General features: G+C 41.0%; 1 protein-coding gene across 28 annotated transcripts in view; it reads left to right on the top strand.

Moving 5' to 3' along the window:
- Window positions 1-14,390, top strand: part of OSBPL9 (oxysterol binding protein like 9) — a 181,739-nt gene that overhangs the window by 114,021 nt on the left and 53,328 nt on the right. For 7 of the 28 annotated variants that reach the window (XM_008265258.4, XM_008265257.4, XM_070078532.1 and 4 more), the window contains 2 exons: window positions 7,257-7,325; window positions 13,803-13,898. In XM_008265258.4, coding sequence (XP_008263480.1) covers window positions 7,257-7,325; window positions 13,803-13,898 — 165 coding nt within the window. Of the gene's footprint in view, window positions 1-120; window positions 372-613; window positions 935-4,805; window positions 4,847-5,603; window positions 5,801-7,256; window positions 7,326-13,802; window positions 13,899-14,390 lie in introns of those variants that run through there. The other 21 variants (XM_002715101.5, XM_008265261.4, XM_070078517.1 and 18 more) reach the window with 15 other exon arrangements.

Genomic DNA, 14,390 nt, shown 5'->3' with positions numbered 1-14,390 from the left:
TCACTGGATTAATAAAATAAAACTTGGGCACCCGCATTTGTGTTTACTAATAGGCTACCTCTTCCTCCCCTTAATTCCCCGCCTCCTACTCCACACAAACAACTTTCCGGAAGTAAGATCAGTTATGAAGATGAAGCTTGTAGGCCCAGGCTCCCTAGCTGCCAAGATACTGTGGATGAAAAGCCGGTGGGAGTAGGCGAAGCCCGTTTATGGCTGTGACTGGGGCCTTCCCGTAGGTGCTCAATGGGAGTCCTTGGGGTTGGAGCGGCGAAGCCCAGCTGGGCTCCCTCGAGTGAATCTTCTTCCCCCGGCAGGAGCGGGGGAGGCGCCTGCGCAGCGCTGGCGGCGTGTCCCGAGGCGGAACCCCCAAGGTGAGCCCTGGCCCCACGAGTAGGCGGCCGGGGCGGGTCCCGAAGGCCGGCACCGCCACTCGGCGGTCCCAAGGGTGGCCATCTCCCTGCTGCTTTCCCATTCGGAAACTGGCCCAACCTCCAATCGTCAGCCGCTCACCTCCCTACAGCAGGTGACCCATGGCCAATCGCCAGGGGTCTCTTTGCCAGGCAAGGCCAGCCAATCGGGTGGCCCCTAGGCCAGGGCGGGGGCGGGGCCGGGGTAGGGGCGGCCCGGGAGTCCCGGGGCGGGGGACGGGCTGTACCTCTGACCGGATCGCCCCTGTTGCTGCCGGGCGTCCGACCGCACCACGAAAAGGGGTGCTCGGGAGCATTCCTTGGCTCCCTCCCCTGGAGGCACTGAGGGCGGGGGCCTTGGCGAATGGCTTTCTCGCTGGCCAATTGCGGAGTGAGTAGACCCCAAGGGTCTGGGTGAGGGGCCGGCCCCCACCCCTGAGTCCCCGGGGGTCCCTGCTGCCTGCTCCGGGCCAGGCCGTGGGCGCTAATGTCGCGCTCTCCTGGCCTCCTCCTTGCCGCCCTCTGGGGTGAGTAGGACGACGTGGCTGCCCAGGCCCCTGTTCCGGGGCGCTCTCCCACTTCCTCAGCCGGGGTGGGTGGGGGCTGAGGCCAGGGCCTCCTCTTCACGGAGAGGTCGTCGCCTGCAGCGTAGACTTTGCCTCCCCCCCACCCCCCCGTGGAACTTTTTTCCTTTGGGAAGCTGACTCAGAATATTATTTTAAGTACAAAAATAAAGCTTTCTCTTAAGGTGAAAGCTTAATTTTGACCAGTTGCCTCATTAATAGACTCTCCAGTTGTAGGCCAGATATTTGTGGGGATTTTATTTTTGGTACTGTGTTCTTGCCGAGATATTGTGTGTGTGTGTGTGTGTGTGTGTGTGAGAGAGAGAGAGAGAGAGAGAGAGAGAGAGAGAGAGAGAGATAATTACGGATGCCGTTGTTTGTGGGAATGATTTTATGCTTTTTTGGGTAGCTAGTGATGATATATTTAAAAACTGGTGTAGTTTTTAGGGAGTACACATAACAGAAGGTGGGGAAGTTTTAGGTTCTCAGACCAGCTTGCTTGTAGAAAAGTTGAATGTAATTAGTTGACTAGCATTTTTTAATCATGCCCCCCCCCCCCCCCGCCCCCAATCCTTCATCCTATTCTTCACAGGTATTTTTGTTAGGGAAAGTTGGGGAGATTGTTTTAAACAAGAAAAATTTTTGCACTTTCGGTTTTGCTTGTTGATTAAGCTGTTTACTTTTTAACTGTATTAAGGAAATTAAAAACAAATCAAAGTGCTTCTTAGTTTTTCAGTGGAGAAGATGGGAGAGAGGGGGCTTTCACTGTGAATTTTAAAATTGGGAATTTTCATGCAATTTTTTATGAATCATCTCTGAGAACACTGCCTCTGTTGAACTAACTAGGTAATAAAACCCTTTATTGAATAGTGTTAGCATCTCTCATTTATTTCTGCTTTACAAATATCTTTTTTTCTTTGAATTTTGGTTTAAGTCCAACAAGTGAAAAACTTAAATAACAATACCATATTAATGTTCCTAGTTCAGGGAAGGTATTTATGCATCACTAAAAATCAGTTATATAGTAAGCGTTTAAATGTGAAACAAAGTAACAGGGAAGCTGGACCTGTTTCCAAAAGTGTCCAAAGTTGAACAGGGATGAGGTTGTACCTGAAGTGCCTTTCAGTAAGTAGGAGGCTGTGAAGGCTATTGCCCATGTATTTTGGTATTTGTAAAGTTCTAGAAGGTATGGATTTGCTTTTTCTTAATGTGAAAAGCTTGTATTCAATAATTAACCGATTAGCCACACCTCTTTCTTTCCCAGTTGATATGAAGAACAGCAGAGTTCAGTATAGCTTTGGTTCAACTAGGGAAAAACTGATATCACCACGTTCTGCAGTTTGAAAATCAGGCAGTTGTATGGTTTACACTCTAGTGATTGAGAAAGAGGATGATGACCAGAAAGCAGTCTGATAATCAGGCCTTTATTCTGAAAAGCAAATTTTAGAATTTCTCCTGGGATATTTTGGCTTTTACCAATATCTAAACTTTACATTGTAGAGTGATAATTTCTGGTGAGTCTTAGGATATGTAGAAAAAGTTTTTGTGATTATTACAATGTGCTTAAATTTTATTTTGGAGGATTTTAATAAAGGTTGAAGCAAAAATTGTTGTACTTGAAAAAGCAATTCTTAAAATGTGTATCAGGTATCCCTTCATAAATATTTAACTTTAAAAATTTTTAAGAATTTTTTTGAAAGAGAGCTCTTTAATCTCCTGGTTGGTTCACTTCTGAAGTGCCTGCAACAGCTAGGGCCAGGCAGAAGGCAGGAGCCCAGAACTCAATCTAGATCTCACACAGGGTGGTAGGGACCCAAACATTTGTATCATCACTGCTGCTTCCCAGGGTGCACATTAGCAGAAAGTTGGAAATGGAGCTGGGACTTGAGCCTAGATACTCTGTATGGAATGCAGGCATCCCAAGCATCAGAAGATGTAAGGATTTATTTATGTAATTGAAAGACAGACTTACAGAAAGAGAAGGAGAGAGAGAGCTTCAGTCTGTTGGTTCATTCCTCAAATGGCAGCAATGACTGGACTGGGCCAGGCCAAAGCTGGGAACCAGGAACTTCTTCCAGATCTCCCACCTGGGTGCAGGGGCCCAAGGGCATAGGCCGTCTTCTGCTGCTTTCCAAGGCACATTAGCAGGGAGCTGGATCAGAAGCGGAGTAGTCGAGACTTGAACCGGTGCCCGTATGGGATAAAGGCATCGCTGGCTGTGGTTTTAACCTGCTGTTCCATAGCACCGTCCCACCCCACTCCACCCCACCCCAGCTGTGACAAATGTCTGACCCCTCCCTAAGTACTTTAATAAATTGAGGTTCTGCTGCACACAGGCGGCTAGTTATTGGAAGCTATTTTCTATCTTCCTTATTTCCCAGGTCCTGTTGTGTTTGCCTTAGTAATACCTTTTAGATTTGCCAGTTTATTCTAGGTGGTAATTAATGATTTCATTTAGGTCATCATCATCTCTCACCTAGACTTTTTGTAGAATCTTCTGACTAGACTCTGTCACTGGACACTTCTTGCCCATCTTGTGTATCCAAATCAAATCTGACTTTACTCCTATGCTTCAAAAATCTGTTCTGGCTTCCTGTTGCCAGAGTCCAACTGCCTGGAATATTCTTCAGGGTATTTCATAAACTAATCCTAATTTATCTCTCCTGAGTCTGTAATCAGCTCCAGGTGCTTTACCAGAGGCATCCACTTTGAACTGCTTCACATTTAGAACATGCCGTGGCCTCTCAGTTGTCTGTTCACGCAGTCTTTCCCTCAGTTAGGTTACCCCATGTGTTTAGCATACTTAACATATAACTTAATGACAGCTCCTGTGTTCTGGTTATTTACCTGGAGGTGTTGACTTCATGGAAGAAACTCTAAGACTGTAGTTCTGTCTCTCCCTTTTTGTTAATAGTGGAAGGGAACAGTCTCAGAGAAGCCAGAGACTTAACTCAGTCACACAGCTGTAGACCTGAAAAACTAGGACCAGAGCCCACATGACACTTGCTTTTTTTTTTTTTTAATTTTTTTTTTTTATTTGACAGATAGAGACAGAGAGAAAGGTCTTCCTTCCATTGGTTCACACCCCACCCCACCCCCAAATGGCCACTACAGCTGGAGCTACGCCGATCCAAAGCCAGGAGCCAGTTGCTTCTTCCTGGTCTCCCATGTAGGTGTAGGGGCCCAAGGACTTGAGCCATCTGCTGCTGCTTTCCCGGGCCACAGCAGAGAGCTGGATCAGAAGAGGAGCACCTGGGACTATAAGTCTTTTGGTACTAATTGTCCATCGGTCTGATTAGTTTATCATGCCGCACTCACCCCACCCCCGCCCACGGGTGTTTATTTTTCAGTTTGTTTTATTTTGCTATACAGAGAGAACCAGTTTGTTTTTTTAAAATCTTTTATGATGAAATTCTCAAGCATTATGCTATGAGAATTCTGTAGCTATTTCAAAACTTGAACTCAATTTAAGGATTCACATGTTTAATATAAATTTTTCCTGGCATATATATAGAGAGCAAATTTCCAGGAAACTTATCTGAAATTTTTATATTTGGTGACTACTTAAAAATAGGCTTTCCAAATGCTGTTAATTTGAAGCTAGGGAAATGGAAGAAATGTGTTTTTTCATCCTGTACTATTAACACACTCAGTTTATTTAGATCCTGAAATGACTTAACCTATGACATAGAAGAAAGATTGCAAATGGCCAGGCTGGTTTAAAGAAAATCACATGGTCAAACAGTGCATTGTTAGGTGGTGTGGTGGAGTAGGTGTTTTTGTTCTTCATGAAATTACTTTCTTGAATGTTGAGTCATGATCATGTTTTTGGCAGGAAGGATGTGGGAGAAACAACTTCAGTACTCCATTTTACTGGCGAGTTTTCTTCAGCATTTCATTTATTCCAGTGATTGCTAAGTTTTAAGTGCATGTTTACTAGCATGTGGTGTACCTTTATGCGATGTGAATTTGTGATGCTGCATTTTATTTGAATAAGAGATCATGAAGAAGAATCAGTTGCACTAGCAGTTATGCTAAGGCCTGTGAAGTCCATCAGTTTTAGCATTTGGTATTTGTACCTGATTCCTGTTGGCTAAAGCAGCTCATTTTTGTCATATTTATGTATGAGCAAGTCAGATTTGGTGTGTGTGTGTGTGTGTGTTTAACAGAAACTTAACATTGTGTATAAATGGTTTTCTTTTTGAAGATAAAAGATATTCTGATTTTTCAAAGAGCTAATATATGTTCCCAAATCAGATTTTTCTATGGGGAAAAAAGCCTTGCTTTATGTTGTTTGGCTCTTTGTCAAAATAACAAATATAATTTCCCTTTTGTGGTTCAGTTATAATACCCAGTACTTTTCTGAACATCTCATATTGGAACTGTTTTTCTGATCTGTTTTCCAGACTGTGTCTTACCATTTGTTTGATCTATTACTCATACCATTTTTATTGCCATTATCTATTATCTTCTTTAGAGTTCATCACTTTACTGTTGATGATCTTTCTTTAAAGAGATATTTAATTACAGTTTAACTTATACATATATCCTTTTCTTGATTGTACATCTCTGAAAATTGCATGTGGTTTATATAGTATTATCTGCTTATTTGTTCATTTTGTTTTTATGTTAGGCACTGCATGAGGCTGGAGGATATAGTGGTGAATCCTGATTATCTAAAGCTCCAAATTAAAAGGAGGAAATAGGATATTTGCCATTGTGTTACTTTACACATACTGTTCATCTAACACCATTGGATGTTTATTATTCTACCTTATCTTACAGATAAGGAAATGGAGGCAGAGAAAATAACCTGGCTAGATTACACAGGTAATTTGTTAGGAAGTTGTAGATTCATTACTTAAAAGTAGATCAGTCTTTGGAGCTTGTTCTCATTTTCATTCAGTTGTTCCTTCGGGCAATTTTCAGATTATATTTTGGTGCCCTTATGTCATGAACTTTTTAAAATATTGTGATTCAATAGAAAAGTATAATGGATTTGAAGTCAGAGGATTAGATTGAAATTCCATTTTTTAAAAATCAGAATGATTTGTATAATCACTTAAAATAGAATGAGTATCACCTTTACTGAGTTGTGATTGTGAAATGAGGAAACAACAGTATCTAGCAGAATACCTGATACTTTAAAAAAAAAGTTTAACTTTTATTAGGCATCCTTGGTGAATTCATGGTATATTAAGCAAGCATACTTGCTCAGAATTACAGAAAATGGCCGCTGACATTGTGGCATAGCAGTTAAAGCAACAGCCTGCAACACTGGCATCCAATATGAGTGCCAGTTTGTGTCCCAACTGCTCCACTTCCAACCTACCTCCCTCCTAATATCCTAGGTAAAGCAGTGGAAGATGGCCCAAGTGTTTGGGTCTCTGCCACCCATGTGGGAGACCGAGATGAAGCTCCTGGCTCCTGGCTTTAGCCTGGCCCAGCCTTAGCCATTATAGCCAATGCCATTTGGGGAGTGAACCAGCAGATGGAGATCTCTCTTTCTTTCTCTGTCTCTGCATCTCTCTGTGTAACCCTGACTTTCACGTAAATAAATACGTCTTTGAAAAAATTATGGAAAAAGATTTATTTTTAGGGCATTCTTGTGGTACCTGGCAATTGTCGACAAGATGGGTTATAGCAACTATATTGACACTAGAGAACCTAATTTGGAACCTTACATTATCAGAACATTACTTTAAATAGAAAATACCTTCCTGAAGGTACAGTGTAGAGAAAAGGTTCAATGTGAGGTTCAATTGTATGGGCATTTTTGAATTGATAATCTTCACACAAAAGGACTCGGTGGTTGAGTATTCTTTAGAATTAGAAATAGGTAAAAACTCTTAACGTCAGAACTTCTCTGTGTCTGCAAGTTCTGTTCTTCCTTTAACTAAACCACAGGGATAATAGGGATTTTAAATATTTCTAGATTTTTAGTAATCCAAAGAAATTACAGATTAGTATGCCTCATATAAAAGCATGGTCTTATTAATATTTTGGTTTCCTTATACTTTTTTCATCATTAAACCAATTTTCAAGTCATTTGGCAGGGAAACAAAATGGTGTCATTTCTCTAAAAGCTTGACTTGCTAACTTAAATTTCTTAGAACTTCATTAAATTTGGCGTAATTTTTTTTAACTTGCCACTTGCTCGTCATATACCTACTTTTCCTCTGTATAGTTAACAGATATTTCTCTTATTATTCCTTTACTTGATTATTGATGTCAGACTCACAGTATGGTAACTTTATATTCTTTCTTTTCCTTACCTTTATGGAAGATCAGTACTACACTTGCTTTTTTCCAGTCTTCTGGTATCTCTCCAGTTCTTGAATTTTCAAAAATAATTGTAAGTGATTGAATTGTAAGTATGCCCTATACTCCCATTGAATGAAACTTATCTGTGATGCATGTCATCTCCAATTATTAATTGTGATCATAAACTTTCCAAATATGCTCATATTTTAATCAAAATGACATTTCCTGCACAATTTTCATTGCTTTAATTATAGGGTGTATGTTTCACTATTTTAAAAAAAATTCTTTTTTTTTTCATGTTCATAACATGTATTTTTCACTAGGAAAATTGTTTTCTTTCATGTTTTCCTGTTAAATTTTGAAGTTATCCTGTTTTACAGCCCTGCTACTGATAACTTACCCTATTATTAGTCTAAATTTTTCTGTGCGACTTACATAAAACAATTTATTTTTATTTTCTTTTTGTATATATTTTTATTGTATACTATTTTGTCTTTTATAAGAGAAGGTACTACACATAAGGTACTTAATCCTTTAAGTTTTGCCTGTGAAATAAGATTGGATGTAAAAATAATACTCATTTGTTAATTTCTTTTTTCATTTGTTAATTTCTTTATTACTCAGCCTTTCTGCTCTTTCTTAGTTCCTCATGTCACCCATAAAGTTCATAATTTCCTGATTCTGATCTCAAGAAGACCTTAAACCACCTTTACCTTCACTATTCATTCCTTTTCCTCTTTTAGCAGGGAATTACTTTAAAAGGTCTTACTCCTTTCCTCAAAAGCTGCTTCCTATGCTGCTTTCACTGAAGGCATGTTTCTCCAGATCAACTAGAATTCCTATATACTTTAAGCAGTTTAAGGATTTCTCCTTTTAGTATTCTTTTTTTTTTTAATGAGCATGAAATAGATATGCAACGATTAGTGTCCCAACTGAAGTCATAAGTAGGAATTTATTTGGTTTTGCTGCCATTAGTTAGCCTATAAGTGCCTGCTAAATAGAGAAAAGTGGTCCTATTTAACATTAGATATTAGGAAGATAGTAGGAAGTACTGACATAGCTTTGAGGCAGTTCAGTTTTCTAACATTCTAGATTCTATTTTAGGAAATTCCTTTAAACCAGATGTATTCCTCTTTATTAAATTACATATGTAGATTCTGGTATAGAATTATACGTTCCTGTGCTTGAGTTTACCTTCTTTTGCTTTATTAGCAAAGTTCGCTTGACACATAGAGACTATTTTATTTTATTTTTTTGACAGGCAGAGTGGACAGTGAGAGAGAGAGAGACAGAGAGAAAGGTCTTCCTTTGCCGTTGGTTCACCCTCCAATGGCCGCCGCAGCCGGTGCGCTGCAGCCGGTGAACTGCGCTGATCCAAAGGCAGGAACCAGGTGCTTCTCCTGGTCTCCCATGCGGGTGCAGGGCCCAATACTTGGGCCATCCTCCACTGCACTCCCTGGCCACAGCAGAGAGCTGGCCTGGAAGAGGGGCAACCGGGACAGAATCTGGCGCCCTGACCGGGTCTAGAACCCGGTGTGCTGGTGCTGCTAGGCGGAGGATTAGCCTATTGAGCCACGGCGCCGGTTGAGACCATTTTATTTTTAACATAGTGAGTGCATAGAGAACCGCCCCCACCTGCTCCTGTACTGGTTCATTCTCCAGACACCTGCAACAACTGGAACTGGGCTGGACTGAAGTTTGAGCAGGGAACTCAGTCCAGGTCTCCCATATGAGTGGCAGGGACCCAATTACTTGAGTCATCACATGCTGCCTCCCAGGGTCTGCATTAGCAGAAAGCTGGAGTCAGGAGCTACAGCTGGGTATTGAACCCAAGTGCCCTGATGTGGGACATGGGCATCTTAACCGCTACACTAAACAACTGTCCTATAGATATGTGATTTTCTTGGTTAGATTGAGGTTTAATTTCTATTGAGATTTTTCTAAGTTAATTTCTTATTATGTTGCATACCTTTTTTCTTTATTTATAATTGTTAGATTTAACTTAAACTTCAGATGAATTCATACAGAACTGTAGCACATCAGTATCATCAGTTAGGAAACAGCAGCCACTGTGGTCCTGATTGCTAACAATGCAGGATAATTACTGAAGTTCATGGATGAAAGAGAAGGAAAGATGCGGAGAAAAGGACAGTAGAGAAAGGAGACAGGGAGCAGAGAAAGGGAAGAAGAAAGAGCACAAGAGCAAAAGAAATCTAGGGAGAAGCAGCCATAGCAGGACTGGTGTGTTAGCATCAGTGATGCCAGATACTGCAGCCAGTACCACTTGCATTTGTTCAACACTGAGCTAGCACTGAGGGTATATAAATGGTGCAGTTCCAGCCCTCATGGAATTTGTAATCCCTCAGAAAAGTCAATCATTAATATATAATTATGATAAAGTATAATAAATGTTAGGGCAAATACAAAGGACTGGAATGTGTATCTTCTCGACTCCCACCCTACTTGTTCTCAAGAGCTACTGTAGGAAGTATGAAGTCACACTGTCTTAAAGGGTCTGCCCTGTTCTCAGTTCTTTTCAGAGGAAGACAAACCATCCTCAGCATGGTAAAAGACTGTATTCTTAGTCCCGCTTAAAAACAAAACTCCATCAGAAAAGGGTTAATAGGAGTAGATGTACTGCCATAGTGTTCTAAATGTTGAATGGAAGGAGGAACAATTAATACTTTCAGAGAATTTTTATGAAATAGTCTCCATCATCTCGTGAGACACTCAAGCAAAGACCAGATGAATTTCCAAGAAGTTGTAGAAATAATTTCTGTAAGTTAGAAATTAGAATAGGTGATTGATATATAGTGAAACTGTGGTACTTCATTTTAGTACATTATTTTTACTAGATTTGAGAAAACAGTCGAATTATCTGTCTTATTGACATCTCTGTACATGTTATTTTATTGATTGCAGTTGGTTAAACTATACTCAGATATGCAGATCTCTTTAAGGACATAAAAATTTGTGGATTACTGTGTGAGGGAGGTTAGGCCAGTTTGGGGGTTCTTAGTTGATATCATATTGGCAAGTAGAATTTTGGCTTAGACATTGTGAAATGTGGAGTGTATTCTAAGGGTAAAGGAAAGTTGTGGAAAGAGTCAGGTCTTAGAGGAGAGAGCCCAGGTGAGATTCAGATGATTTTATCAGTATTAAAGGACTTGAAGAATTAATTTAAGTGAGGTCAAATTGCATAATGTAAATCTAATTTGTTTTTATTTATTCACTGAAGATTTTTTAATTGGATGATGATTTGTTCAAAAAGATATATTGGCAATTTTTTATAGTGTTAGTTCTAAGTGGATTCAAAAGAGAAATTGTTTAAGATTACTTTTCCTGTCTAACCTCAATGCTTTACCTTTTATTCATTTATGGAGGTACTTTGACCTTTTTAATTATTTAGCTGATTTTAACTGGAAGGTGATAATTAAATGTCTGGTAATTATATTAGAACAGTCTAAAACAAAAGAAAACTAAGCCACACAGTCCTGATACCTCTGTGGCATAATAACAAGGGAAGAAATTGCTCCCTTCTTGTATAGTGTAGTAATATGGTGTCTGTGAAATGGTATGTGATTATCCTTCTTTTCACCTACAACATCCTTTGTTTTCATCCTCTGCAAGTGAAATGTTTCTAATAGGAAGTCCTTTGAGATCTCTTTTAAAAATGAAGACATTTAACTACAATTTTATGAACATGTACTGTATATGATTATTATGATCTTTCTTTCTTAAACTTTGTTTTAAAACGTAATGTCTCGGCCGGCGCCGCGGCTCACTAGGCTAATCCTCCGCCTAGCGGCGCCGGCACACCGGGTTCTAGTCCCGGTCGGGGCACCGGATTCTGTCCCGGTTGCCCCTCTTCCAGGCCAGCCCTCTGCTGTGGCCAGGGAGTGCAGTGGAGGATGGCCCAGGTGCTTGGGCCCTGCACCCCATGGGAGACCAGGAAAAGCACCTGGCTCCTGGCTCCTGCCATCGGATCAGCGCGGTGCGCCGGCCGCAGCGCGCCGGCCGCGGCGGCCATTGGAGGGTGAACCAACGGCAAAGGAAGACCTTTCTCTCTGTCTCTCTCTCTCACTGTCCACTCTGCCTGTCAAAAAAAAAAAAAAAAAAAAAACGTAATGTCTCGCCGGTGCTGTGGCTCAATAGGCTAATCCTCCGCCTTGCAGCGCCGTTACACCGGGTTCTAGTCCCGGTTGGGGCACCGGATTCTTTCCCGGTTGCCCATCTTCCAGACCAGCTCTCTGCTGTGGCCAGGGAGTGCAGTGGAGGATGGCCCAAGTCCTTGGGCCCTGCACCCATGGGAGACCAGGATAAGCACCTGGCTCCTGCCATCGGATCAATGCGGTGCGCCGGCTGCAGCGCACCGGCTGCGGCGGCCATTGGAGGGTGAACCAATGGCAAAGGAAGACCTTTCTCTCTGTCTCTCTCTCTCACTGTGCACTCTGCCTGTCAAAACAAACAAACAAACAAAAAAACGTAATGTCTCTTGAGGCTGGCGCTGTGGCAAAGTGGATAAAGCTGCCTCCTGCAGTGCCAGCATCCCCTATGGGTGCCAGTTTGAGACCCAGCTACTCCTCTTCCTATCCAGTTCTCTGCTATGGCCTGGGAAGGCAGTAGAGGCTTGCTCAAGTAGTAGTTGCTTGCTCAAGTAGTAGTTGCTCTACTAATAATAGTAGTAGGACAATTCCTGTGTTTGTCAGGGAAGAAAATAGAAGTTTAGAGAGCCACAGCTTGTTAGTCATTGAGCTGGTATTAGAAACCAGGTTTTGCCAGTCCATTGTTCTGTAATAATACCTTAGTATTTCTTTTTTCTTTTTTAAGATTTTTTTATTTGAAAGGCAGAATTACAGGGAGAGAGGGAGAGAGAAAATCTTCGATCCACTGGCTTACTTTCCAAATAGCTGCAACAGCAGGGACTGGGTCAGGCCTGAGCCAGGAGCTTCATCTGAATGGCAGGGGCCCAGGTACTTGGACCATCTTCCTGCTGCTTTCCCAGGGGCATTGGCAGGGAGCTGCATCAGAAGTGGAGCATCCAGGAACCCACTGTGCCACAACATTGCCCCCTATATCTTACCATTTCAATTTGGTGTTTTGAGATAATGGCTTTATAATGACAAAGTATGTAAAGATCAGGTGTTGCTGCTATATAAAATGAACTTTTGGCCTCAGTTTACTAAAATGGGGAATGGAAAAATGATCAGCAGTCTTTGACCAAAGGCAGGGAAGTTAAAATGAATTGAAAGTCATTTGAGGCCGGCGCCGCGGCTCACTAGGCTAATCCTCCGCCTTGCGGCGCCAGCACACCGGGTTCTAGTCCCGGTCAGGGCGCCGGATTCTGTCCTGGTTGCCCCTCTTCCAGGCCAGCTCTCTGCTGTGGCCAAGGAGTGCAGTGGAGGATGGCCCAGGTGCTTGGGCCCTGCACCCCAGGGGAGACCAGGAAAAGCACCTGGCTCCTGGCTCCTGCCATCGGATCAGCGCGGCGGCCATTGGAGGGTGAACCAACGGCAAAGGAAGACCTTTCTCTCTGTCTCTCTCTCTCACTGTCCACTCTGCCTGTCAAAAAAAAAAAAAAAAAAAAAGTCATTTGAGATGGATACACATTTATATATGTATAGATACATATTTATAAATGCACGTATTATAAATGTATAAATACATTTCTCTTATTTAATACAGAGTTGTGGTTCCTGACCATTCTTCATTCTTCTGCTTAACTTTAAGAAAGCTAGGCATGTAGGGATGGCTGGCTGGCCATTTAGTTGTCTGCTTTGTCTTTTCCACCTAAGATTGATTTGTTTTTCAGTCAGAGATGACTAAGAACTCAAGTTTCTTTTGATTAAAGTTAAAACATAGGAATTCTGTAATCTTGGAGCTTAAAATTTTAAGTATACACAAAGTAAGATATGCAAATACTGTGAGAAACAAGTGGGTCCTCTGAATAAATAAACATTTATACGATGTCCAGAGTGTAGTGTTCAAGCCAAGGGTGAAAGTGAGCAGGGAACTTGATTAGGAGAGTAGTGTTGTCTCTCACTTAAGGCCATTTTTTAGAGGTGAGCATTTTGATGTTCTTCTGTTTTTTAATAAGAGGAGGGAGAATTTCAGAGCTGAAAAAAGTGGGTTAAGGGAGGGGAGAATAAACAGTGAGAATATGAAGTTAGGAGTGAGGGAATGGAGGAATGAATTGAACCAAAAATGGGGAAAATAGATCATCCTGGTAGTTTTTGCTTGTGTTCTTTTAGCTGAATTACTGTCATGCTGGTGGTGACTGGGAGCCAATTACGAGGTTTCTGGGAAAAAGAAAGTGATTGTGAAGAGCAGGGTAAATCCTGATTTAAGCAACTACATGTAATTAATGAGAGAGTAGGGCTTGAGGTTGGAGACAATGATATACTACTGTTCTTGGAGAATTTAGATAATTTAAACAGACCTATTTGTGTAAAAGTACTATTCCTATTTTAAAAATGAAAATGTCTTTATGTATGAAGAATGAATTATTTTGTGTCCTGTTAAACATTGTTGGGTACTGCTAGGCTTATTGTAATTTTTTTTCCTCCAGGGTTTGGATTCAGGGTTTGTTCCTACTGTCCAAGACTTTGATAAAAAACTTACAGAGGCTGATGCTTACCTACAAATCTTGATAGAACAATTAAAGGTATGACATTAGTTTATTTATTGAATTGGTAGAAATTAGTAAGTGTTACTAGGCATGATTTTGAGAAAAAGTTACTTGATGTTAATTTAAAGCCATCATGTGATTCTTGAGCAATTTTTAAAAATGATTTATTAAAAAAACTTAATTCTAATTGTATTGGTAAATGGCATGTTACATAATGCACTTTTTTGGTTCTTAAGGAAAAGGTAAATAGACATAATTAGGAGACATTAAAGCAAGATTAAATTGATACTCTGATTCAAATTTCTGTGAAACTGCTAAGTTTCAGTGGCTCAGTTTCTAGGACTTGTTTTTATATTTTGCAGAAGGAGTAGAAGAGGGTATCTTCTCCACCTCTTTTATCATTACTGAAATAAATGGTCTCCTTCAGTTCCTACTCTAAAATTAATTAAAAAGCAGAAGTTCTGGGAAAAAAAGTGTTGATAAAAGTTGAAAGTCAAAACAAAAAATCCTTCGAGTTTGAATTGGTGT

Source organism: Oryctolagus cuniculus, chromosome 7 (genome assembly GCF_964237555.1).
Source record: "Oryctolagus cuniculus chromosome 7, mOryCun1.1, whole genome shotgun sequence".
Taxonomy (NCBI): Eukaryota; Metazoa; Chordata; class Mammalia; order Lagomorpha; family Leporidae; genus Oryctolagus; species Oryctolagus cuniculus.
This window is presented reverse-complemented; position numbering and strand designations above follow the sequence as displayed.